General features: G+C 35.6%; 1 protein-coding gene across 7 annotated transcripts; it reads right to left on the reverse strand.

Moving 5' to 3' along the window:
• Positions 1–1,652: 1,652 nt before the first annotated feature.
• On the reverse strand, positions 1,653–22,909 carry LOC137491029 (uncharacterized). Of its 7 annotated transcripts, none has more exons than XM_087250061.2 (4): positions 22,870–22,909; positions 22,387–22,529; positions 14,065–14,149; positions 1,653–7,656 (listed from the first exon to the last, which is right to left on the reverse strand). In XM_087250061.2, exon 4 carries the CDS (start codon positions 7,487–7,489, stop codon positions 6,311–6,313), a length of 1,179 nt encoding a protein of 392 aa, XP_087106187.1. In that variant the 5' UTR covers positions 7,490–7,656; positions 14,065–14,149; positions 22,387–22,529; positions 22,870–22,909; the 3' UTR covers positions 1,653–6,310. The 7 variants fall into 7 exon arrangements, with proteins under 7 accessions (XP_087106187.1, XP_087106186.1, XP_087106185.1 ...); XM_087250060.2 differs by having other exon boundaries at positions 22,387–22,536; XM_087250059.2 differs by having other exon boundaries at positions 22,387–22,536; positions 22,666–22,909.
• Between the last annotated feature and the right edge of the window lie 417 nt (positions 22,910–23,326).

Genomic DNA, 23,326 nt, shown 5'->3' on the forward strand with positions numbered 1-23,326 from the left:
TGAGAAATAATGATTTTTTACCCATTTTATTTATTTTTAACATGAATTTAATTTGTGTTTCTTTTATGGAAGGGGCTGTTAGTTGAGTGACAAAAATTGGTATGCAGATGTAGAGGATGAGACTAAAAATAATGGGTGGTTTTAATATTTTAATATCTTTCATCATGTTTTTAAACATTTTATTATGGAATGCAAGCGGTTTATTGAATGTGGAGAAATTTAAAAAAATGTTGGTGTTATGTAAAGAAGCTGATGTGATTGTTTTGCAAGAAACAAATTGGAAAAATTTAAGTTTAAAATGGTTCATGGTAAATGGGATGGTCAAATATATTTTAACAGTGGAGAGGATAAAGTGGATTATGGAGTAGTGATTTTAATAAAAAAAAGGTATATATGAAAAAGAAAAGGTAATATTTGAGGATGGAGTTGGGTAAAGCATGGCGATGAAATTAGAAAAAGTTGAAGATAATTTCATAATTTATAATATTCATGCATCCAATGAAAAAAATGAAAAAGTGAACTTCTTTAAAAACGTTAGTATAAATGTAAAAAATGGCAGAATGTTATTGTAGTTTGAGATTTTAATACTGTTTTCACAGAATTAGATCTGGGTAGTAAGATGGTATATAGAAAAGACGGGGAGGGAGGAGCTACTGAAAATGATGACAATGTAATTTAATAGATGTGTGGAGAGAGAAATAAGACAAAGAGGAAATTTTCAAGAATGCAACTGGTTTTAAATGAGGTTAAGTAGGATTGATTATATGTTATGTAATGTAGAAATAAATGACTATATCAAAAGTGTATTTTACAAAAACCTTGGATTTAGTGATCATTCGATTTTTTGTGTGACGTTAGATTGTGTAAAAGTGAAAGGGGATTAGGTGTATGGATTTTGAACGCAACAATTTTAAAACATGAGACATACAAAGAAAAAATTCAACAAATAATTGTAAACAGTAAATTTGATAGAATGTATAGGGAAGATTAAAGAATATGGTGGGACAATGTTAAGTTAGACATAAAAAAATTTCAATAAAATATTGTAAAATTTAAAAAGAGTTAAAAATAATAAAGAAATACAAATAAGAAGGGAATTAGAAGACGAAATAAAAAGACTGCAAATAGGTCAAAATGAAGAGATTGAAAAAATCATATATTTACAAGAACAACTAAAAGAGATGGAAAATGAAAAATGATTATTTTGCTTACCCCATTGGCAGATTAATTTGCTCGTTTTAAGGAAAAACTCACTTAATATTGGCATATTATTTCTCAAAACAAATTAGAAAATTCTCTTTTATTTAAGATTTTTTAGATATTTGGACTTGAAACAAGACAAAAATATAAATAAAAAAAGCATTTTTTGCAGTGCAGTGTAGAATTTTCTTGCACTTTATTGGCATGAAAAAACTCCTGTTGTTGAGCTGTTAGGGCGCTGCTAATTGTTTTACTTTTTTATCTCGTTTGGCACCAGTGTAAGAGCTGAAGGCCTGATGCTTTGTTTCATAATGTCTTTTAATATTATATTCTTATATTAATGCAACTGATTCTTGGCAAATAAAAACAGATACATTTCCCACTGACCTCTGTGAAGAAATATTCTTTGCCCCAACGTGACTGAAACTTCCTGCACTGACTGTTGATTTTCCTTTTGTTTTGGTGTGCCATGGCTCGCCAAAATGTGATTATCAATTATGTTTCCTTCAGTTTGGTCGGTAAAGCCTGATTTATACTTCTGCGTCAGGTGACCGGCATAACCCACGGCGCAGGCGAAGGGCTATGCGTCAGCGCCGTAGCATACGTAGTTTGACGCAGAAGTATAAATCAGCCTTTAGTTTTACATCATAACAAGAAGTGCTGCCTAATTGAAGGCATGTAATAGTGACACCCGGTGGTAATTTATTGAATTACGTTTATTTTTGTATGGCGGGCTTGATTCTATTAATATTTATAAATGCCTCGCCGCCACAACACTGATTGCGGGCTGCAGATGGCCCGCGGGCTGTAGTTTGGACACCCCTTTTTTAAACAATGAGTTTTATAAGAGTTTTAGAGAAATTATAGCACCTGTTTTAAAAGTATATGATGAGGTTTTTAACAAAGAAGAATTAAGTGAAAGAATGAAGATAGGAATGATTAAAATGATAAACAAAAGAAGAGAAAGTCCTTTAGATCTGAAGAACAATTGGCCCTTAACAATGTTAAATACAGATTTAAAAATTTTAGCAAAGGTTTTAGCAAACAGACTAAGGAAAATATTACCTAAAATTATAAGCACTACACAGGCATATGGAGTAGAGGGGAGGGACATAATAGACACAGTTCAAAGTATAAGAGATACATTACTGTATACAAGGAGAAAAAAATTATTGGATATTTAATTAGTTTGGTTTTAGAGAAAACATTTGATAGAGTGGAACATGACTATTTGTTTGAAGTGATTAAAAACTTTGGATTTGGGGATAAATTTCGGAAAGGGATCAACATTTTTATTACAATATTTTGACATGTATTAAATGCAATGTTTTTTATCGGAATGTTTTCAACCAACAAGGTCTGTAAGACAAGGATGTCCACTATCTGCACTACTGTACATATTAGTAGCTAAACCACTAGCAATAAAAGCAATCAATGGAGTAAAAGGAATACAAGTAGAAGAAAAGAACCGAACTTGAACCAATATACCAGTATGAAGATGACACAACTTTGTTGGTTGAAGACATCCAAAGTGTAACAAAGGCAATGGGGATTTTAAAGAAGCATTGTAAAGGGACTGGAGCTAAGATTCATGTTGAAAAGAGCGTGTGTATGAGAATTGGAAGGGCAGATGTTTTACCTCAGCACATACATTTTAAGAAAGAGAATGAGCATATCAAGATTTTAGGCATTTGGATCTGTTTGGATTTTAATAAAGCAGATCATTTTAATTGGGAGGGAGTTTTAAAAGGGATGGAAATTAGATTGAGATATTGGAAACTGAGTAACCTGACATTGAAGGGAAAGGTTTTATTAATTAAATCTCTAATGCTATCAAAAATGTGGTATGTGCCGAGTGTTAACCCATTGCCTTGTGAATACTATAAAAGAATTAAAAAAAAATGTGTTTTAGATTTCTTAAGGGGAAAAGAAAGAGCAAAAATAGCATACGACGACACGTTGATTGGAGGGAAAGAAGTTGGGGGACTTGGGCTTTTAGACCCACTTTTAAGGGTGAAAACATTAAGGACAAAATTGGTAAAATGTTTTGTAGATGTTAAGATTAAAGCAGTGTGGAAAAATGTCATGCACTATTTTTTTAAAGAAATGTGGTCGAGTAAATAAGGGATGTAGTGTATTATCTATGAAAACAAAAAAAGAAATGTGGACAGGTATACCAACATTTTATGAAGAGCTTTTAGAAGCTTGGGGAAACTTTTTAGAAAATATGCTCATTGTACCTAAAGGAAGAAACCAGCTCTTAGAACAACCTTTGTTTTTAAACATGAATATCACGAAAGATGAAAATGTAATATATTATAAAAAATGGTGGCAAGCTGGAATTAGGCAAGTGAAGGACGTGCTCTATGAGGTGATAAATGATAAATTGAAGACATGTTATCTGAAAATGAAGTGAATGAGGGGAAAGGAACACTTGTAAAACAGCTTGAGGATTTAAAAAGAGCAATACCACAAGAATGGGGTGAAAGAATTGAAAAATATAATGAGAACATGACTCAAAAAGAATGGGAGAAAAAAAAATTATTTGGTTACGATGTTAAAGGTTGCAATATGACTGTTTTTAATTTATGTATAACAATTGTAAAGAATGTAATATGGCAAAGTAGGGAATATTTTTTTACATTTTGAAAAAAGAAAAGTAGATGTATGGATTTTATTTAAAAACAAATAGAAAATGTCATTCAGGTTATTACGGGAATATTTCTTATTAAATGACAAAGAAAGTGACTTTATAGAAATGTTTGTAGCAGAAAATACAATGTTAGAGTTTAAGTTGTATATAACTAATGAACCTTATTGTAAAATGTAACCGATATTAATTGGAAGTTGATTTTATTTGAGATTAATGTTGAGATTAATTACTCCTTATTTATGACCATTGTTATATGAAGAAAAAAAAAAACTTAAAACCCATTTTATTTAATTTCTTATGTTCTGTATCAAAGATGTGTCTTTTGCCAGAAGATTATCTATTGCTTTTCTCTTTTCATTTTAGCCACAAGTTTGCTTCTTTTAATCGAATTTATGAATATCTTAAACCACATAAAAAAAAAAAAAATAAAAAAAAAACATAATGAAAAAGGTCTTCAAACCTTTAAGCCTAAAATAACTTCTTAATGTGAGGGGAAAGTCTTCCTTCTCTAAAGGGCCCCTTCTCCTTGCTGTGCCTATTGCACAAAAAAAAATTAACGAATATATTCAGCACCCATATCTGGCAAAAACATATTCTTGGATTTCTGGCTAGGTTTTCAAGTTAAATGTTTCTAATTACAGCAAGGGATTTTAGGTGTATAAATTAGAATCCCTTTATGTCTTCCTACCAGTATGTTACTCAGTGACTCGAGTCTTGGTGTGCTTTAATCGTTCATCTTGTGACGTTGGTCAGTTCGGTTAAATACTATTCTTCCTTCAAATGATTTAAATGTCCATCATCTGTGAATCAAGTCAAGAATTTTTACCAGCCTCTCAGAGTTCTTTGTTAGGATCTGTCAGATTTTACCCTTCTTTCAAATGGAGCTAGTGTTGACCCATGGAAATTAACATAGCTTTTCCCTGATGTTCGCTTGATGTTTTTCCTAACTTTTCTTTGATGTCACTCCAACCTTTTGCCAAAGTCTTTGTTTCACTTTCCCAGAGATTCCTATAATAGTTTCTTTACTGTTTATCAGTCCTTTTTCTTTCAGATCTCTTGATGCCCCGTCATTGAAATGTACATGACCGCCCTGTTTTCCAGAAAGATTTTAAGTTTCGCCGGCGGTGGTGTTTAAAACTTAATCCCCTTTTCTTTCAGAATTTTTCTATACGGGACTATAAAACATATACGAACAGAGAGAGAGATCTGCCATGTCCCTTTTAAGTCGGCAGAGAGTACTTCAGGACTGTTCTGTGGAACGTCCCAAACTCGTTACTTGTCAGCAGGAATTTTTTTAGGCCAGACTTTTTGTCACCGAATGACCTAAATTGCCCCGGAAATTGAAACCAGATCATTTTCATGGAATGTTGAACGAAATGTTTATCTCCAGCATATATGTTACACTTATATACCTGCTAGACATGCAGATGAACCTGTCTCATACAGCTGCCATTGCACGGCTCAAAGACACTTTGTAGAGAGCAATTTAGCACAACTGCCTCTAGGAGTCACCAATGGAAATAAAACAAACACACACAAGAAATGTGCATACGCCAGGCATGAAGTTGGGGTGGATCTGCACACATTCCCACATTAATTTCATCATTAGTAAAGCAAAGTTTTTAGGTTTTTGTGTTGATACATGAGGCCCCAGGTTCATTGTTTTGTATTCCAGGAAGAATACCACTGCTGATCTAGGCTGTGCGTCAGCAGGTGGTTTTGGTCCGAGTGCCCGGTGACACTGTTGGATTTTAAGGTCCAATTCATCAAATAACAGCACCATTATAATAATCGTTTCCATCAAGTCTTGGATATTATTCCCTTCGCTTCCTTCCGGGATGCCAAAAATCCGAATATTATTGCTACGGAGCGTGTTTCTAGATTTTACAGTTTCTCTTGTAAATTTTCTTGAATTTGGATGATTTGAGCATTTCTTTCATCTCAGCAACGTTCTTCTTAAATTCTCCAACTTGCTGCTCCGCTTCGTTGACCTTTTCTGCCGTTGTGTTAAGGTCCGTAATGAGGCCATAAAGTTTTTGACAGACTTCTTATTTAAAGTTACTTAGTTCCATTTTCACGTCTTTTGCGAGAGAATCTTGGAAGGCGGTAAATCGGATTTTATATCCATCCAGAAAGTTTTGATGTCTGTATGTATTGCTGCAATGCAAGCTCACAGGCTACATCAGCTATCCCGTCTGTCTCAGATTTTTCATCTGTGGATTTCCATTTTTTTCAGGTTTCAATGTTTGTTTTGTCTTAGCCTTTTTTGTTTTTGTCCCCCTCCATGTTATATAAATATGGTTTAGGTTATCATATATGATGTAAAAAGAGGGATTAATGCCTGTGTGTATGGTAGTGCTCTTTCTAGGCTGCTACACTGTCGACACCATACCAGAAACCATCCCATGTGTCTCTGAAGCTGCCCAGAATGAGTGAAACTGAAGACACTGATTATGTCTACGGTTTCTTTCCAGTGTGAATCCTCTCATGTGTTTTCAGGGTTCCTGAGTGAGTAAACCTTTTGCTGCACTGTGAACACTTGTACGGTTTTTCTCCAGTGTGAATCCTCTGGTGCCGTTTCAACTCTGCTCCAAGCACACATACTCTCTCACACCGAGAGATCTTCATGTGTTTATTACAGTGTGATAAGTGGCTGAAACTCTTTCCACAATGAGAACATGTGAATGGACTCTCTCCAGTGTGGATCCTCATGTGTTTATTAAGATATGATGATTGGCTGAAACTCTTCCCACACTGAGCGCATGTGAATGGTTTCTCTCCAGTGTGAATCATCATGTGTAGATTAAGGTGTGATGATTGGCTGAAACTCTTCCCACACTGAGTGCAAGTGAATGGTTTCTCTATCGTGTGGGTCATCATGTGTCTACAAAGCGATGATGATATCATGAAACTCTTCCCACACTGAGTGCATGTGAATGGTTTCTCTCCAGTGTGAATCATCATGTGTAGATTAAGGTGTGATGATTGGCTGAAACTCTTCCCACACTGAGTGCAAGTGAATGGTTTCTCTCTAGTGTGGATCCTCATGTGTTTATTAAGGTATGATGATTGGCTGAAACTCTTCCTACACTGAGCGCATGTGAATGGTTTTTCTATCGTGTGGGTCATCATGTGTCTACAAAGCGATGATGATATCCTGAAACTCTTCCCACACTGAGTGCATGTGAATGGTTTCTCTCCAGTGTGAATCATCATGTGTTGATTAAAGGATGATGATTGGCTGAAACTGTTCCCACACAGAGTGCAAGTGAATGGTTTCTCTCCAGTGTGGATCCTCATGTGTAGATTAAGATGTGTTGATTGGCTGAAACTCTTCCCACACTGAGTGCATGTGAATGGTTTCTCTCCAGTGTGGATCCTCATGTGTAGATAAAGGTTTGATGATTGGTTGAAACTCTTCCCACACTGAGTGCATGTAAATGGTTTCTCTCCAGTGTGGATCCTCATGTGTAGATTAAGGGATGATGATTGGCTGAAACTCTTCCCACACAGAGTGCATATGAATGGTTTTTCTCCGGTGTGGATCTTCATGTGTCTATAAAGCGATGATGATTGGCTGAAACTCTTCCCACACTGAGTGCAGGTGAAGGGTTTCTCTCCAGCGTGATTCCTCATGTGAATCTTCAGTTTGCTTTTGCTTGCCAAACTCTTTCCACACTGAGTGCAGGTAAAACAACTCTTGTCTCTCGCTTTTAAAATACCATCAGTCTCTAAATGAGTTTTGTCCTCAATTTTGACAAGATGTTCCTCCTCTTTACTCTTCTCATACTCTTTAATTAGGTCTGAAATAAAAAAGTTCAGTTTTTAGTAAATCATTAAAACTCTTATTGAATCACCTTAATTTTGATGCAGATTAAATGTAAAAACAGCAATCATATTTAGATTGATCTTTTCATTTCAACCTCCTGGGGTCCATTACACACAAACACATTTAAGCAGATTCTTAAATGATTAATACCAGATCATTTTGGTCATATTGATGAGACATAAATTTAAAAAAATGTAAATGGCCAGTTTTTTTGTTGTTGTTTTTTTTGTATATATTCGTAATCACATCAAAACAACATGTTTTTGTAAAACTTGTAAAGCATATAGGGAATGCTTTCTTATTCTGTGCCTGACTGGTAAACCTGTCAGGAAAAAAACAGCTGAATCTCTGAATATTTGCCTCACAGACATATCTGCATAAAGCCTTAAATCTGCACCTTTAAATGACAAATGTTTTCTGGTTTAGTAATCTGCATGTAACAAACGCAATGCAGAATTCTAACACTTTGAACTACATAGCCTTGTGTGAAAATGTTTTCCCCCAATAAAACCACTTTAATTTATCACACTGGCTTCAAGTTCTCTGGCCACACCCAGACCTGATTACTACCACACATTCACAATCAAAAAAATCTTCTAAATAGGACCTTTCTGACAAATAAATTAGACCAAAACAGCCTCAAAAGCTAGACATCATTCCAAAATCTAAAGACCTTTAATCACAAACAAGAAAGAAAATACTTGTGTCAAGAGTAAAAAAAAATAAAAAGAGTGAACTCAAATGTAGAAAAACAACAAGTCTTTATTGAGGAGTGAGTCCTGGAAAAAGTAAATATCAAACAAGCGGTTGGGTGGCGCTGAGGAATTGCTGTGGGGAAAAAACAACCAGACACTGGCTCACCAGTAGTGCTGGAAACAAATACAGGGTAAGTAAAATATTATTTGTATACAAACAATCGAAAACATTCTCACAAACATGAAGGGAAATGATGTGGTATAAACAGAAAAAGGGAAACGAGAGCTCCTGTGACTGCAAATAAAAGCAGATGATGAGATAATTTGTAACCCAAAACAGGAGGAGAGAACAAACACGTGACATACGGTGACAGTACCCCTCCCTTAAGAACAACCCCTGGCATTGCCTTAAGACTCACTATGGACCTGATGAAACTCATCAATGATAAAGCGGTCCAGAAAATTCAGAGCCGAAATCCAACATCTCTCCTCTGGACTTCCAGTCTACTCGTTTCAGATGACTTCTCTACCTATCCTCCTCACATCCAGAAGCCAGTGCACTGTGCATGTAAGTGCACCCTAAACCAGCCTGGGAGGCAGAGGAGCAGAGGTTAAGGGCTGCAGGGGGGAGAGAAGAATTGGTTTATTTGAGAATACATTCCTAAATATTCCTAGCAAATGTAATAAATGTGGAAACACTTGTTACATAAGCGCAATAAATCGCACTTCTGCAGCGCTTGTTTGAGAGTGCACAAGAAGATCTGCGCTTGAGCAGCAAATATTTGAGGGGGCGTGCAAGAAAGTTTTGTGCATGAGCAGGGGAAATCGGTCCACAAGCAAAGAGATTTGGATACAAGCTTGCAGGCTATTACATAAATGCGATCTTAACTTGTAATACTGCGTTTACAACATATGTCACTGAAATAACGCCACAAGTAGTTGATAGATGTGTGAAAAAAAGGCCTGCCGCCACAGCTGGAAAAAATCCTACAAGAAACACTGGATCTTGAAAAAAAAGGATGAATGTTTTTAAACTTGGAGCTTAATTTAAGTTGTAACAACACTGGACTGAGCACCTTGATAATGGTAAATGGTCTAATGAATTTGGGTCCCAATTTATGGGAGGAAAGTCAGAGGAAAGTCTTTGGAAGACAACCAGACTTTCTGACCACACATGTATAGAGGGGGCAGACGCTTCAGTCCTATTGCCAGCCCTTTTCTGGTGATACTCCATGTCTAGAGGCATCTCTGAATGAACGAATACATGAGGGAACAATGTCATCTGGTTCTTGGGAAGAGAGTACACTTTTTTTTCACAAGGCCACCATTTTAAAGAACGAAAGCTAGGCTGGGGTGAGAAAAAAAACTTAAGTATAGGATCAGCACTGTAAACATTGCAACAACATGCTGTGGACTACAAACCTCCAGCTGTTGCTGCGATTTCAAAATGCAAATGGTGTAAACATCACTTTAATATCATTCAGTTAAGTTTAATTTAAACAATTAAAAGCAGGTTAGGTATCAAACTAAATTACAATCTCTTTAAGAATAATACGCTTAAGTGTCCTCCTAGGATTCAGTTCATGGCACCAGGTAAACACAGTGGGGACCATTCCTTGCTTCAGCCTATGTAACCGGGTGAGCGATAAAACATTGCAGTCCTCTGTAGCACACCCCTCGTGTTGTCTGTAATAGTGTTGTCACGGAACTGAAGTTTTAAAAACGTTCATTTCTCGCTAACATTTAAGTGCCACTCTTAAACAGTGCTGATTTGGCATAGTGTTCACTGGTGCCCACCAGAAATGGCTGTGATTAAGATATACATCCAGGTACACAATGTTCCTGTGTGACTCCAGGGGATACTTCCAGGATTCTTCCCAAAGCGGCCTCGATTTTGCTTTTAAAATGGCGGCCTCGAGAAATCAGTCTACAGAGGGGGCTGGTAGCCTAAGCAGCAGTGAAAGGGAGACAAGCCCATAGGCAAGATGGGAAGGGAGTTATATGCATATTTGACCATGGTTAATCTGAAACTCCAAGATAATGGCAACGCAACGCAAGACCCTCTCCAGTCACAGATTAGCTTGCTCGGCCTGGCCATTGGTCTGTGGGTGGTGCTCGTGAGAGAGGCTAGCAGTTGCCCCCAGCTGTCAGCAGAATTCTGCCCAAAACCTGGACACAAATTGGGGACCCCTGTCTAAAACCATGTGAACTTGGAGGCCATGAGTACGGAATACGAAGATCCAAAACAATGGCTGCTGTCTTCCTCGATGAAGGTAATTTGGGGAAGGGAATAAAGTGAAGCTGCCTTCAAGAATCTTCCCACCACAGTGAGGACTACTGTGTTGCACAGGATGGGGGTAACCCAGTGACAAGCCAACACAAACTGAACAGTGTTACACACCATTTAGAGGCACCAGAACCATTATTATTGAATAACCATGATTAACCCAAGGGTGCTATCTGCTCCTGGATGGCAGGCTAGCTCAGATGAGTGACCCCTACATAAGACATACCTGTACAGCATCTGCATAAAGGCTGGAATGTGCACCTTTCTTCTTGTGTGCTGTTGGGTCATTTTCATCCAATCTGGGGTGATTTTGAGGCTTAATTTGACCAAAACTTTGTGTTTCAGCAAAGAGATTGATATTAAGGGACATCTTATTTTGACATATTCTGGGAAAATGCTTTGCAATAAAAAAATAAAAAAACTATACACTCTGGGCAAATTTACTCCATTTTCGTTATATTCATAGCTGCGTTTTTTCCATTGGCCTCTATTATGACCAGGGCTTTACCTTAACTTTTTTTAATCACCGGCCACTGTGGCTAGTTGTTTTCCAATGTTACTGGCCACTAAGCATTTTTACTAGCCACAATTTTGTTGTTGGGAAAATATATTTTATATGCATAAATTTGATGGTGACATGCTAAACTTACTTGATTTAAATTTTGTGTTATGTCCACATGCTTCCTAATTCATTTCACTTTTTGTGTGTCGAGTATGAGTTTGCTCAATGAGCATGAGCAAAGGAGTCATGGTTTCATAGTGTTATACTGCAATTAGTTTTTATTTCACATGACTTTTTTAGAGCTCAAAATTAAGGATGTACCAAATTTTCTCTATAACCACACGAAACAATAATTATTTTTTAGCCACAAATTTTTAATGTGTCAAAACAAGCAAAATATAGCTGTATACTGTACTTTTTATTCAACAAAACATTTCTTAAAAAAGAAAGAAAAGCAATTGACTTTTAAAAAATTACTATTGTCATGTATCAAAAATATGCACAGTAATCTGTCATGGCTAAAGATCTCTCGGATCTATTAAATATTAATAATTAAACCATTTTAACAAAAATAAAAGCAAATAAAACCTTATGCAAATGAAAGCAGGTGAAACATACCGTATGTGATAATGAAAGGATGATCACATACACACGGTTAACTTTAGGCCATTTAATAATCTGTTCAAAGTGAAAGCAACCGGTAATGCTTACAAAAAGACACATTTTAAGCTCTTAAAAGCATTAGGACCGTGGGTGCATGTTCATCACATTTTGTCTAGTTTATTTGAAAGAGAACCGATTGAACAGGGTTGCTTCACGATTCGGGAGCGCGCACGCGTTAAGCAGTCGCGCACATCACATCAGCTGGTAGCGCAGGTGATCAACATCCTCTCATTCGGTATTCACTTGCTTTCTTCTGCTCGCATGATCACAATTATTTTACTTCTCGATTCTAAGATCACATTGGCACCTATATTGGGGCATCCTTGTATTGCCGGACCCAGCTTTTAGAAAAACTACAATTTAAAAAAATATTTTTAACCAGCCAAAGTGGCTAGTGGGATTGTCTGTCTAACCCGCCAAAGCTGAAATCTACCCGCATTTGGCGGGTTGGCTGGTGTTAAAGGGTCACGAAACACCAAAACACATTTTTTGAGCTGTTGACAGTGATATATGTGTCCCACACTGCTAAAAACACTATTAGGACACCTATATTTCACTAAAAAGTGTAAATTGGTTGTTTTTGCGTTATTTCAAGCAAATTCGTACTTCCTGTTTGAAACTAATTTTTAAAGCTTCGTCACGGTCATGACATAATAGCGTGTATTCCAGCGTGCAGACTGGACGTCTGTGCCAGAGTGTGTCTTATTACATCTTACAGTGTGATGCATTAATGCATGAGTAAGGCTTGGTTCAAATCAATCAGTGCGCTCTATTGTGCAACTTCATTAATATTCATTAGTGTCACCGTGTTTACACAACAGAGACGCCAAGTTGTGTTGGCAAAACAAGCGTGAAGTGTTGCTTTTATAGTTTGCTGCCGTTAAGTTTTGTTTTCATTTTCTCTCTGTGAGAGCTCATCTGGAGTCACGTGTGGATTAACAGTGTACGCGACGCTCGACAACAGTAACTTACGTGTCTAAGGAGGATTATTGTTTACCTGAGAGCTGTTCTCACCTGCAAACGCTGAGATCCGGATTCGCTTGTAGTCTTCTCTTCATAAAGACGTGGCTCTAGTTGCTGGTGATTGTCCTGTCTCTACAGATTTGGTAAGTGAGCGACCAGCGCTCTTTGTTTATTCAGTTTGTTCGTATCGAACTAAGTTAACTATTGCACCGAGTGTAAACATGTTAGCACCACAACCAAACTTTTACCTCGTGTAGGGTTTTTACCGCATTTTGTGACCGGAATAACACTTTCTGACGCTACCTGGCAAGTGCATCTAAGTTTCCGGGAAATGCGGAGGTTTTTTTTCTCTCATTCGCCGTGCGGTATCAAACATTGCATGAAAAATACACGCTTAGAGCAGATCCTCGAATCAAATATCTTGTTTGTCGCGAGGGGCATGAATAAATTCCCTGAATCAAAGAGCCAAACTGCAGTTAAAGTCCACCATTTAATAATTTGGCAAATAATTTAACTACAGATGTCCATGTAGGTTAAACACCATCACTTTCTCCTGTGTGTGTATTTTGACTCTGAAACTCGCGCGTGCCCAAATAGACCAAATAGACTCCCACACCCTCCCATTTTAGCTCCTCCGACCCTCCCCCCTAAACAGCTGGACACGCCCACTTTTCTGACTTTTTCCAAAGTAGAGGTGTGAAAACACCCTGCTGAAACGAGGGGGTTTCATGGCCCTTTAAAGTAAAGCCCTGATTATAACAACAATTTTTTTTATTGCAAAGCCATAACAGCATATAATCATGCATTTATGATTGTTGGTGTTTTCTGTGACGACAGTCAACATTGTTTTATTTGTCTCCACCCATGGGACGACAAAAAGGAAATGGGTGAGAGTAAAAAGGAGGAGGAGGAGAGTTGAAGAGGGCAGCATTATGTGGTGTGCGGAAGAAAGAGAAGTTGACTGAACTGTACCAGTGCAGGGAAACGAGTAGAGACACCAGGTAGAGTTGAGCAGTGTAAACTTAACGACTCGCTGTGAGAAACAAAAAGCTAAAGTATGTATTGAAGCAACAGAGCAAAGACCGCTGTCTTGTTACTGAAGTGTTCGTGATGTCTGTGAACGAGTGCCTAACCAAAGACTTCAGTGCAGTGTGTCCTAAACAAAATCAATTTACCGATTTATCTTGCTGACATGTAGTCAGCTGCAGAAAGCCTTCATTACGCATTGACAGTGTCAGAGATTCCTGTTAGGCACCCGTGACTGCTACTCACCAGCTGGGTTTGGCGACGCCCTCAACCTTCATATCCACACCTTCACATTTACCATTCCCCTCTCATTTGCCTTGACTCCTCCGCTCTGTAGATAAGCAAAAGTTTTTGTTTTCTTTACCCTAATTTGCTTCTCTTGTTTTGTTTTCTCCTCGTACTATTTTTATCATTATTATTTTTTCCCCATACTCAAATCTGATGAATCTGCTGGCCAGAAATCATTTGCATTTTTTTCTTTACTTTCATTTGAGTTATAAGTGCTGAAGGTTTTGTGTTTCATTGTGATTATGGTTATATTGTTTGTTTTGGATTTCCGGTTGTAGCGGCACCATGTAAAGACGCAATCTGTTGAGGTCCTCACATGAAACTTAAAATTTCATTTAATATTGCTCTTATCCTAAATACTATTACCTTAAACCTACCTATACCGGAAAATAAGCGTTTATAAGTGTCGGAGTCTAGCTGGTTTGAGCGTAATTCAACTTAAATCAGAATGAGTAAAAGCAACTGTACAGTTGCCGAAGCAACTGTAGGGAGGCGGAATCCGTTACTAGCCTCCATGCTTATGCTAACCCCGAAGTGCAAGCTGCATCTACTCTCTTACTACTCTGGAAAAAGAATGTAGTATCGTGAAAAAGGAGTTGGCTCTGCTGAGAGACCGAAGCGTGGATCTTGAGAAGAGGTCTCGCCACTCATATCTCTGCATTACAGAAGTTACTGAAGGACGGGAGCATGGCAGACGCATGACAAAATTTGTAGCCGGCCTCCTAAAAGATACCATAAACCTTGAAAAGACTCCACTTCTGGAACACACTACACTCTACGCAGCAAACCAGTGGACGACAAGAAACCGACACGCGCCTTTGTGAAAAGCCACTACTTTTCTGAAAAAGAGGATATTTTGAAGAAAGCCATTGAAATGAAGGCAATCATGACACTACACTTTCCTGTCAAAGACAATACAAATGTTAATGTCACTCTCTGTTTAACTTTTAAATTACCACTTTAGCACGTTTGTTGTTGTTATTTCTAGTTCTCAAGTATATTTAGTCAATAATGGGGAAGCTTTGTAGTAAAAAAATCAAGAGCTGTTCAAATGTTTTGTTTTTTTTACGTGAGGTCCCATATGGTCAGCTAGTTAACGCCCCATTCACACAGGGCTTCACTTTGAATGGGTGACATCAGGCATTGTCGAACTGCATTACTGACTAGCACAACTTTTCAAGCGCAGAGGGAAGCGTCTACCAATCAGATCGTTGTATGCAAATACACCAGCTAGACAGTGGCCTATTGCTGACTGAATTTTATTAGCTGACGCTTCTATGACGATTGATACAGCCCAAACTTCAGACACACCTTCAGTCAAGCGTTAACGCTAAAACCCTGTGTGAATGGGGCGTAAGAATGGGAGTAGCTGTAAGTGTGTGCAAGTTAACATGCAAAGTTTCAATATTGTGTTGTTTCATGTTTATAAGTGTATGTGCGATCACCCCTTTTTTTCTTTCCTCTCTCCCCCACACATCCCCCCACATACAAAACCCACAGATACCTTTCGGATGCTTCTGATAAATGTTTTTGACAGCCCTCCATAAAGTAGGTGGAGTAAAGACAAACTTTACCAGTTGGAATGTGCGGGGGCTAAATCACCCAGTGAAACGAAATAAGGTGTTTGCATATCTTAATAAGTTAAAATCTGATATTGTATATTTACAGGAGACACATCTGTTAAAAAAAGACTATTCTAAACTTAATAGAGGAGCCTATACACAAATATATTATTCAAACTTCAATAGCACTACTATTACTGTACTCATACATAAGAATGTACAGTTTGTTATGGATTCAAATGTGTTGGATAAAAATGACAAATACATAATAATCCAAACTTTTAACATGTCTGTGGTCCGGGCCAATGTGTATGCTCCTAATTGGGACAATGTACAATTTTTCAGTTATTTATTTTCAATTTCGCCTAGTCTCGACACACACAATTTAATATTAGGAGGCGATTAAATTGTGTTTTGCACCCAATTTTGGACCGTTCTAGCTTTTCGAGTGGGGCTGTGCAAACATATTGATATATCCAACTATAGTGATCATTTCTTTTAACGATAGTGTATCGATAGTCCAACCTGAAATATTGTGCCAAACAACCTCCCCCTCTGCTCCAGTAGATGTCGCTAACTCGCTACCAACAAAACGCTAAGTAGTACGGTATCAGAAGTAAGCAAGAGTGAACATGGTGGAAAATATAAAGGCGCCGCCAGCTTTTAGAGCTGATGTGTGGCTGCACTTTGGCTTTAACACTATACCAGAGAACTGAATCAGACAAAAAATGCCATTTGCAAGCTTTGCAAATCTAACGTAAAATATTCAAGAAACACTACGAACTTGTGTTATCACTTAAAAAGGCACCACGTCGATGAATTAGCATCACTACGTTCTTAACCGAAACCTCTTGATTCAAGGCAAACTACACTGGATAACATTAACAAGCTTCCTTCTACCTCAAATAATATTGCAGAGTTACTGAAAACTGCATAGGAGAAATGGAACATAAAATGGAAGGACCTGTTGTTGAAACAGCAGCAAGTTGACATATCAACTGTTTTAAACCATTCCTGAGCGCTGCGTTTGGTGTTTTTAGGTGCAAAGATGCTTAATGCGGTAGTGCCTCCTAAATCTGAGCATGTGGTGAACATTTTGCTGTGAAAACTGGTCGCACAACAACAATTTTATGCACTTGCACAAATAATTGCCAAATATATTTTGAGGTCGTATAAAATTTTGGGCGCGTATGCGACCAAAATGGTCGCAATTTCAAGTCCTGATTTTGGACACTTAAGTTTCTTTTTTTAATAGTGTTCATTTTATGTTTACTTGATGCTTTCAAAATTTTTTACTTACTTTAGTTTTATACATTTTTTACTTTATTCATACGTGACTTTGGTGGCATATACATTTTAGTTAAGTGAATTCTCTTTTCAATCACACTTTACAGTTCTAATGAATTGAAATAGATAGAAAATAAATTGGAATTTTTATTTGTCTGCTGACTTTATCCAGTTGTCAATATAACATGACACACATACTAATACAAACTATTGCAAAATATCACAATAGTTATTGTATCGTATTATATCGGGATATATTGTATCGTGACCCATGTATCGAGATAAGTATCATATCGTGAGGCCCTTGCCAATATACAGCCCTATTTTCGAGAAATACATCAAGTCAGCCAGCACACTGTTTCAACTCCTTCATTTCAGACATATGGTGTAAGTGACCTCTGGAGATTAAAATATCCATCATCCAAGCAATTTTCCTTCTATTCACCTGTGCATCAAACCTACTCCAGGATTGACAATTTTTCCTGGACAAGCAGTTACTTTCCTTAATGTCAGAAGTAGAGTATGGTATTTTTGTTATTTCAGACAAAGAGTTTCCTTTTCCCTATCAATGATAGAGCACAGGAAATGTCCTTCCAATCCGATAAATTTGTATATCTAGGTGTGAGTGTAATCTTCATTAATTTTAGACATGGCATATACTGTATGCTGTACAATAAATGTATGGGAAAAAACAGAAAAGTTTATATATATATATATATATATATATATATATATATATATATATATATATATATATATATATATAAACATTATATATATATATATATATATATATATATATATATATATATAATAAACATTTTATATATATATATATATGTATATATATATATATATATATATATATATATATATATATATATATATATATATATATATATGAATTTTTTTTAAACTAAATATAGACTTTTATTTAGTTTACACATGTACTTGGTGAATTATTTCAAGGAATAAACTACAATATTTCAAGAGTAAATAATTAAGTGAAATAAAACCACATTATTTCATTTACCAGACACAAAAATATAACATTACACTGAATTCATTATTTTTTGTGTGCCACCACCTCTTTTGGCCACCCCTAAGAAGATTTTCGGGGGGTGCCACTGGTGAGTGTGACATGCAAATACAGAGATTTGTTCAATAATCATTTTAAAACGGCATTAGACAAAGCCAAACGAGACATGACACGGTGGTCAACCCTTCCTTTATCTTTGGCTGGGAAGATCAATTCCATTAAAATGACAATACTACCAAGACTTCTGTTTCTATTTCAGACCGAGCATGAGAAAGGAATTCTTGGAGAAAAAAAAAAAGAAAGGGTGGATCGGCAATGCCAAATTTCTTATACTATTATTAGGCGGCCAATTTACACAAACTGATATTCTGGTTGTCAAACATCTGTAATGATGAGGCCCCACTTTGGTTACTGATGGAACAGCACACGTCTAATCCAGTGTCTTTATGTTCACTACTTTGTGCTTTGATTCTAGTGAGTAAACAATATTCTACAAATAACCCAGTTATTAATGGATCACTCAGAATTTGGTCACAATTCAGACTTCACTTTAATAATAAACAAGCATTGCCTTCTGCTCCCATTTTGTTAAATCCATTATTCCCTTAACTATTCTCTATTATAACTCAAGCACCTTAATTACACCATCCAAGGCTCTACAAAAAAAGTTTCATGAGGTTTGGCAGCCTTTCCTATCCCACATTGAACGCTCAGGGGTTATTATATCCTAAGTGAGAGTTTATCCCTAATTTACTAATTTGTTTTATTTTTGATTGATTTTGATTGATTTATTAATTTAATTTATTTTTATTTTTATTATGTGTGTTGTGGAAAAATTGAAGACTGAATATAAAATATTTGAATAATAAGAATGTAAGCAGTGCTAAATATAGTTTTTAGAATAAGAATTCATCCCATTAATCTAGTTACAGTACATGTCCCTGTCGAAGGTCTGTGAATTTAAGCTCAATATTCATTAAAGGACAAGCCATTCTAGTACATGACTCGTACACGACTTCTTTGTGTGACTGAAATGTAGGCAATAGCTATGTTTCCATCCAAAAATGTGAATTAAATTTATTTGCAAAACTGGAATATTGCATAAAAATATGTATATAATATGTGTATATAAATCAGCTTTTCTATCCAATGAATCAAGGATGTCCATTCACACTCATTTTCATCATCATTTGATAGGGCTGTATAATTAATCGAAAATCCGATTTCGATTTTAGCTTCTAATAATTATGAAAATACATTAATCGAGATAAATGATTATTGCATCACATACAGCCCCCTTTCCAGTTGTACACATTTGTTGCTCTGCAAAGCTCGGTTCCACGTGAAAATGACTAAAAGCATGTGCTGTAATGTAACGTTTGCAGCATGGGATGCGCATCATTCATTGATGTACGTTTAAATCATGTTTTAAAAAAGCACAAACGAGACTGCATGCTTCTGTGTGTGTACGTGCTTAGCCTCGGAGACGAGCAGAGCACACACATCTAACGCCATCTTAATGCGAGCGCTTTAATGGTCAAATACATGCACACTTGTGTCAGAGTGCTGTGTTTTGTGATTATTCATATTAACCCTCATTTGTGTATTAAACAAACAAGTTGAGAATCAAAAGACACGCGAAAGAGAAACCATATCAGAGCCGCACTATTCTTAAAGTGACAGCGTGCGATATTCCTGCTGCCGCCTGAGAAAATACCTCACTGCTCTTGACTGCAGGACTTTTGTAGCTGAAGTTTTTTTCTTACAGTGAAGATGCTTAAAGATTATTTCATATTTTTATTCTATTGTATTTATTTTCATTTCCTCATTTACAAGGAGGAAAATAACTGTGCATTGTATACAGTTAAAGTCAGAATTATTAGCCCTTCTCAATTATTAATGACCCTTTAACCCCAATTTCTGTTTAATGGAAAGATTTATTTTCAACCCATTTTTAAACATAATAGATTTAATAACTCATCTCTAATAACAGATTTCTTTCATCTTTCCTATGATGACAGTACATTTTATTTTACCAGATATTTTTCAAGATACTAGTATTCAGCTTGGAGTGACATTCAAAGGCTTAATTAGGGTATTTAGGCAAGTCATTGTATAACAGTAGTTTCTTCTGCAGACAATCAAAAATATATATTGCTTAAGGGGGCTAATAATATTGACCTTAAAATAGGTTTCAAAATATTAAAAACTGCATTTATTCTAGCTGAAATAAAACAAATAAGCCTTTCTCCAGAAGAAAAAATATTATAGGAAATACAGTGAAAAATTCCTGAATTTGTTAAACATCATTTGGAAAATATTTTTTATATATAAAAAAAAATTGTACAGGAGGGTGAATAATGACTTCAACTCATAATCGTTTTAAATAATTGTGATTACAATAATGACCAAAATAATCGTGATTATAATTTTGCCCATAATCGAGCTGCCCTATCATAAGATCTCATATAACAAACCTTTTTTAATGCTCATACTGGAATTTGTTCAGTAAAAGTGCTTGAGTAGTTTACGTAAGTTTATCTTTTTTTAATCGAATAAGAAGTTTATCCTACTCAGTTATGCGCATGTTTTTATGCATATATTTCAAAAGTCATGTGCATCATGACATTTCCATCAACCTATTTATTAATTCACAGCAAAATCCTCAGAGTAAAATTTACTCAGTTCAGAGAATATTTGGTCCCTCTCTAAATTGAGCAAAATGTACTCAGCAGCAGAGTTAAAGTTAATGAGACAATGAAATGATTAATTAAGTGATGATTAAGCACTGATGATGAACACCTTTACTGTGCAAATTATGTGTAATTGATGGTTTATCATATCAGAAACCAAATTCAGTGTTTTTCAAGAAAATGGACCTCAGCTGTGGTGTTATATTAAAACACATTGAGCATCTGAATCACTTTAGAGACACAGACATCAATAATCAGCGTATCTATCTTAGCAGTGGTTAAGAGTTATATTTATTTTTGGCTGCAGTGCATGTTAAGACAATCATACAACATTCATTTATAGTTCCCAGATTGCACTGTAGGGAAAAGACTTGCCATAGTTGAGAGGCATAAGCTGATTTCTTTTTGTCTGTTTGTTTTAGGTGTTTCAAATGTTGAATGTGTTTTATGATCTGATAAAAGTATTGGTGAGCTCTATTTTTTATATACAGTGCTCCTTTTGTGTTAAAACATTATTTAAACAACTTAATAGGTCAAAACCAATTTTACTGATTTGACCAGCGACTAAAACACCAAAGAAACAATTATCCTGTGTGCAATTGCTCTCTTTATAAAATTTTTGCCACAATACACAATTTGGCAAACAAAGAGAAATTAACATTTTTTGACATACTTTTAACCAGGGTCTTTCAGGTTTCACCAAGTAAAATGTAAGACTTTTAAAGACATTTTTAAGATCGTTATGACTGAATTTTTAGACTCATAAAGGGCTAAAGAATTTTTCAAATGACCCAGATTGAAAAGATTTTTGTTTGCCCTTAAAAAAAATATTATAATTTAAAACATTTAATAATACAATAATAAATTGATAAAATTTTTAGACATTTCTTAGCAAAATATTTTAAATATTGTGTAAAAACAAGCAAGCTTTACTTGTATCCACAAACTTTTTTCCAAAATAAACTTTCTTTAAAATAAAATATGAACAAATTTTTAAAAGTTTTAAAAACTATAATAAGCTAAATCTATGCACAACAGTCTGTCCAGGTTAGTGTCCTGAGCAGTAAACACATGAAGCACATTTAAACAAATGTTATTGTAAGAAAAATAATTAAAACATTATGATAGTTAAAATGGCCTTTTTGAATAAAAAGTTTAAAGACTTCTTATGGCCTAAAATTTTGATTTTAGAATTTAAGACCCCAGTGGAAACTCTGTTTAAACTCAATTGCCCTGGTATTTAGTTATTATAATATTGATGTCATTCTAACTCAGACACTATCTGTTAGAACTAGAAACAAGTTTAACCCCATAAAGAAGAATTGTGATCAACGTGACATATGCAAATGGAAAGTACTAAGCCAACACTATCACTGTAATAGCAGATATCATCTATGAGAATACTGTAGGTCAAATATCCTCAGCTCAGTTTTACGCTTTACAAAAACAGCAGAACAAGAAAAGCAATAACCTCAAGAAGGTAGAGGAAATGGGAGACTAATAATACATAAAATAATGACAAAAGACATGAGAACAAGTAACAAAATAAACTCATTCCTGTCTTTCAATGAGTGCTTATGTGCATTTAGGAGAACTAGGCCGCACACTCAAGGCTGCAAGATGGATTTAATTTAGTATTCTTATTATTAAAATATATCTGATCAAATGACTGAGTTGGTCTTTGAGAATGGAAACTAACCTGTTTGTTTCTGCGGATCTTCCTGTTTGACTGTGAATGTTTCTTCAATCTTCACATCTTCACTCTCCTCTTTAATAAACGCCATCTTTATAACAGTGTGAAGATCAGTCAATTCAGCAGGAGATTTTCTCTGCGTTTGGACACTTTATCCTGTTTAAAATAAATAAAACAATGAACAGAAACAAAATAACTTCTCTTCAACACTTGCTTCAATGTTTTCTTTATATAAGAGTGATTAACAAAAATAAATCAGGTAAAAAGTTTCATAAAAAGACTTACTACACACTTTTCTGTTACTTTATTCGAACAACAGCCTTCGGTTACTGAGAATAAATAGTACTACAATACTAAAATAGTTGTATAAAGGGTTAAAATATTATTTTTTTAACAGCAGTAACATAATATAACATCGTATAAAACCCTAAAACTTTAGAACTTTAACTTTAAATGGGTTTATAACTGTGTAAACGTTTTCAAACAAACCTTACTCCATTTGCATTACAGCGCTGAAGCGGCGCCGTCTGATGACGTCACATGCCATGCCAAAATAAAAGTCTTTTTTGTTTAGCTTTTTTGCCACTTACAGTTGCAGTCATGACTTATTGATACATTTCTCCCATGGTTTTCACTTTACACTATATCTGCTCTCTCACACAAACCTTAAATCTAAACATTTTCTTTACTTTTTAAATCCACTTTATAATGATTTGTATATGTCTACAACACATTACTTTCCTATTAATATCTGAGCCCAAATCTCATCCTCATAATTATGACCTCTTCTTTTCTATTTCTACAACTTCATAGGCCTATATAGAGTTTCCTTTTTCCACATGAATTGTTGTCTCTTATTTTCTGTGTTCCACGTTTCCTGCCATTTTTTTAGCAATATATTCAGTAAAATATTTAATTTACCTTTACTTACAGAAGCAATAAAGGG

Source organism: Danio rerio, chromosome 4 (genome assembly GCF_052040795.2).
Source record: "Danio rerio strain M-AB ecotype USA chromosome 4, GRCz13ab, whole genome shotgun sequence".
NCBI lineage: Eukaryota > Metazoa > Chordata > Actinopteri > Cypriniformes > Danionidae > Danio > Danio rerio.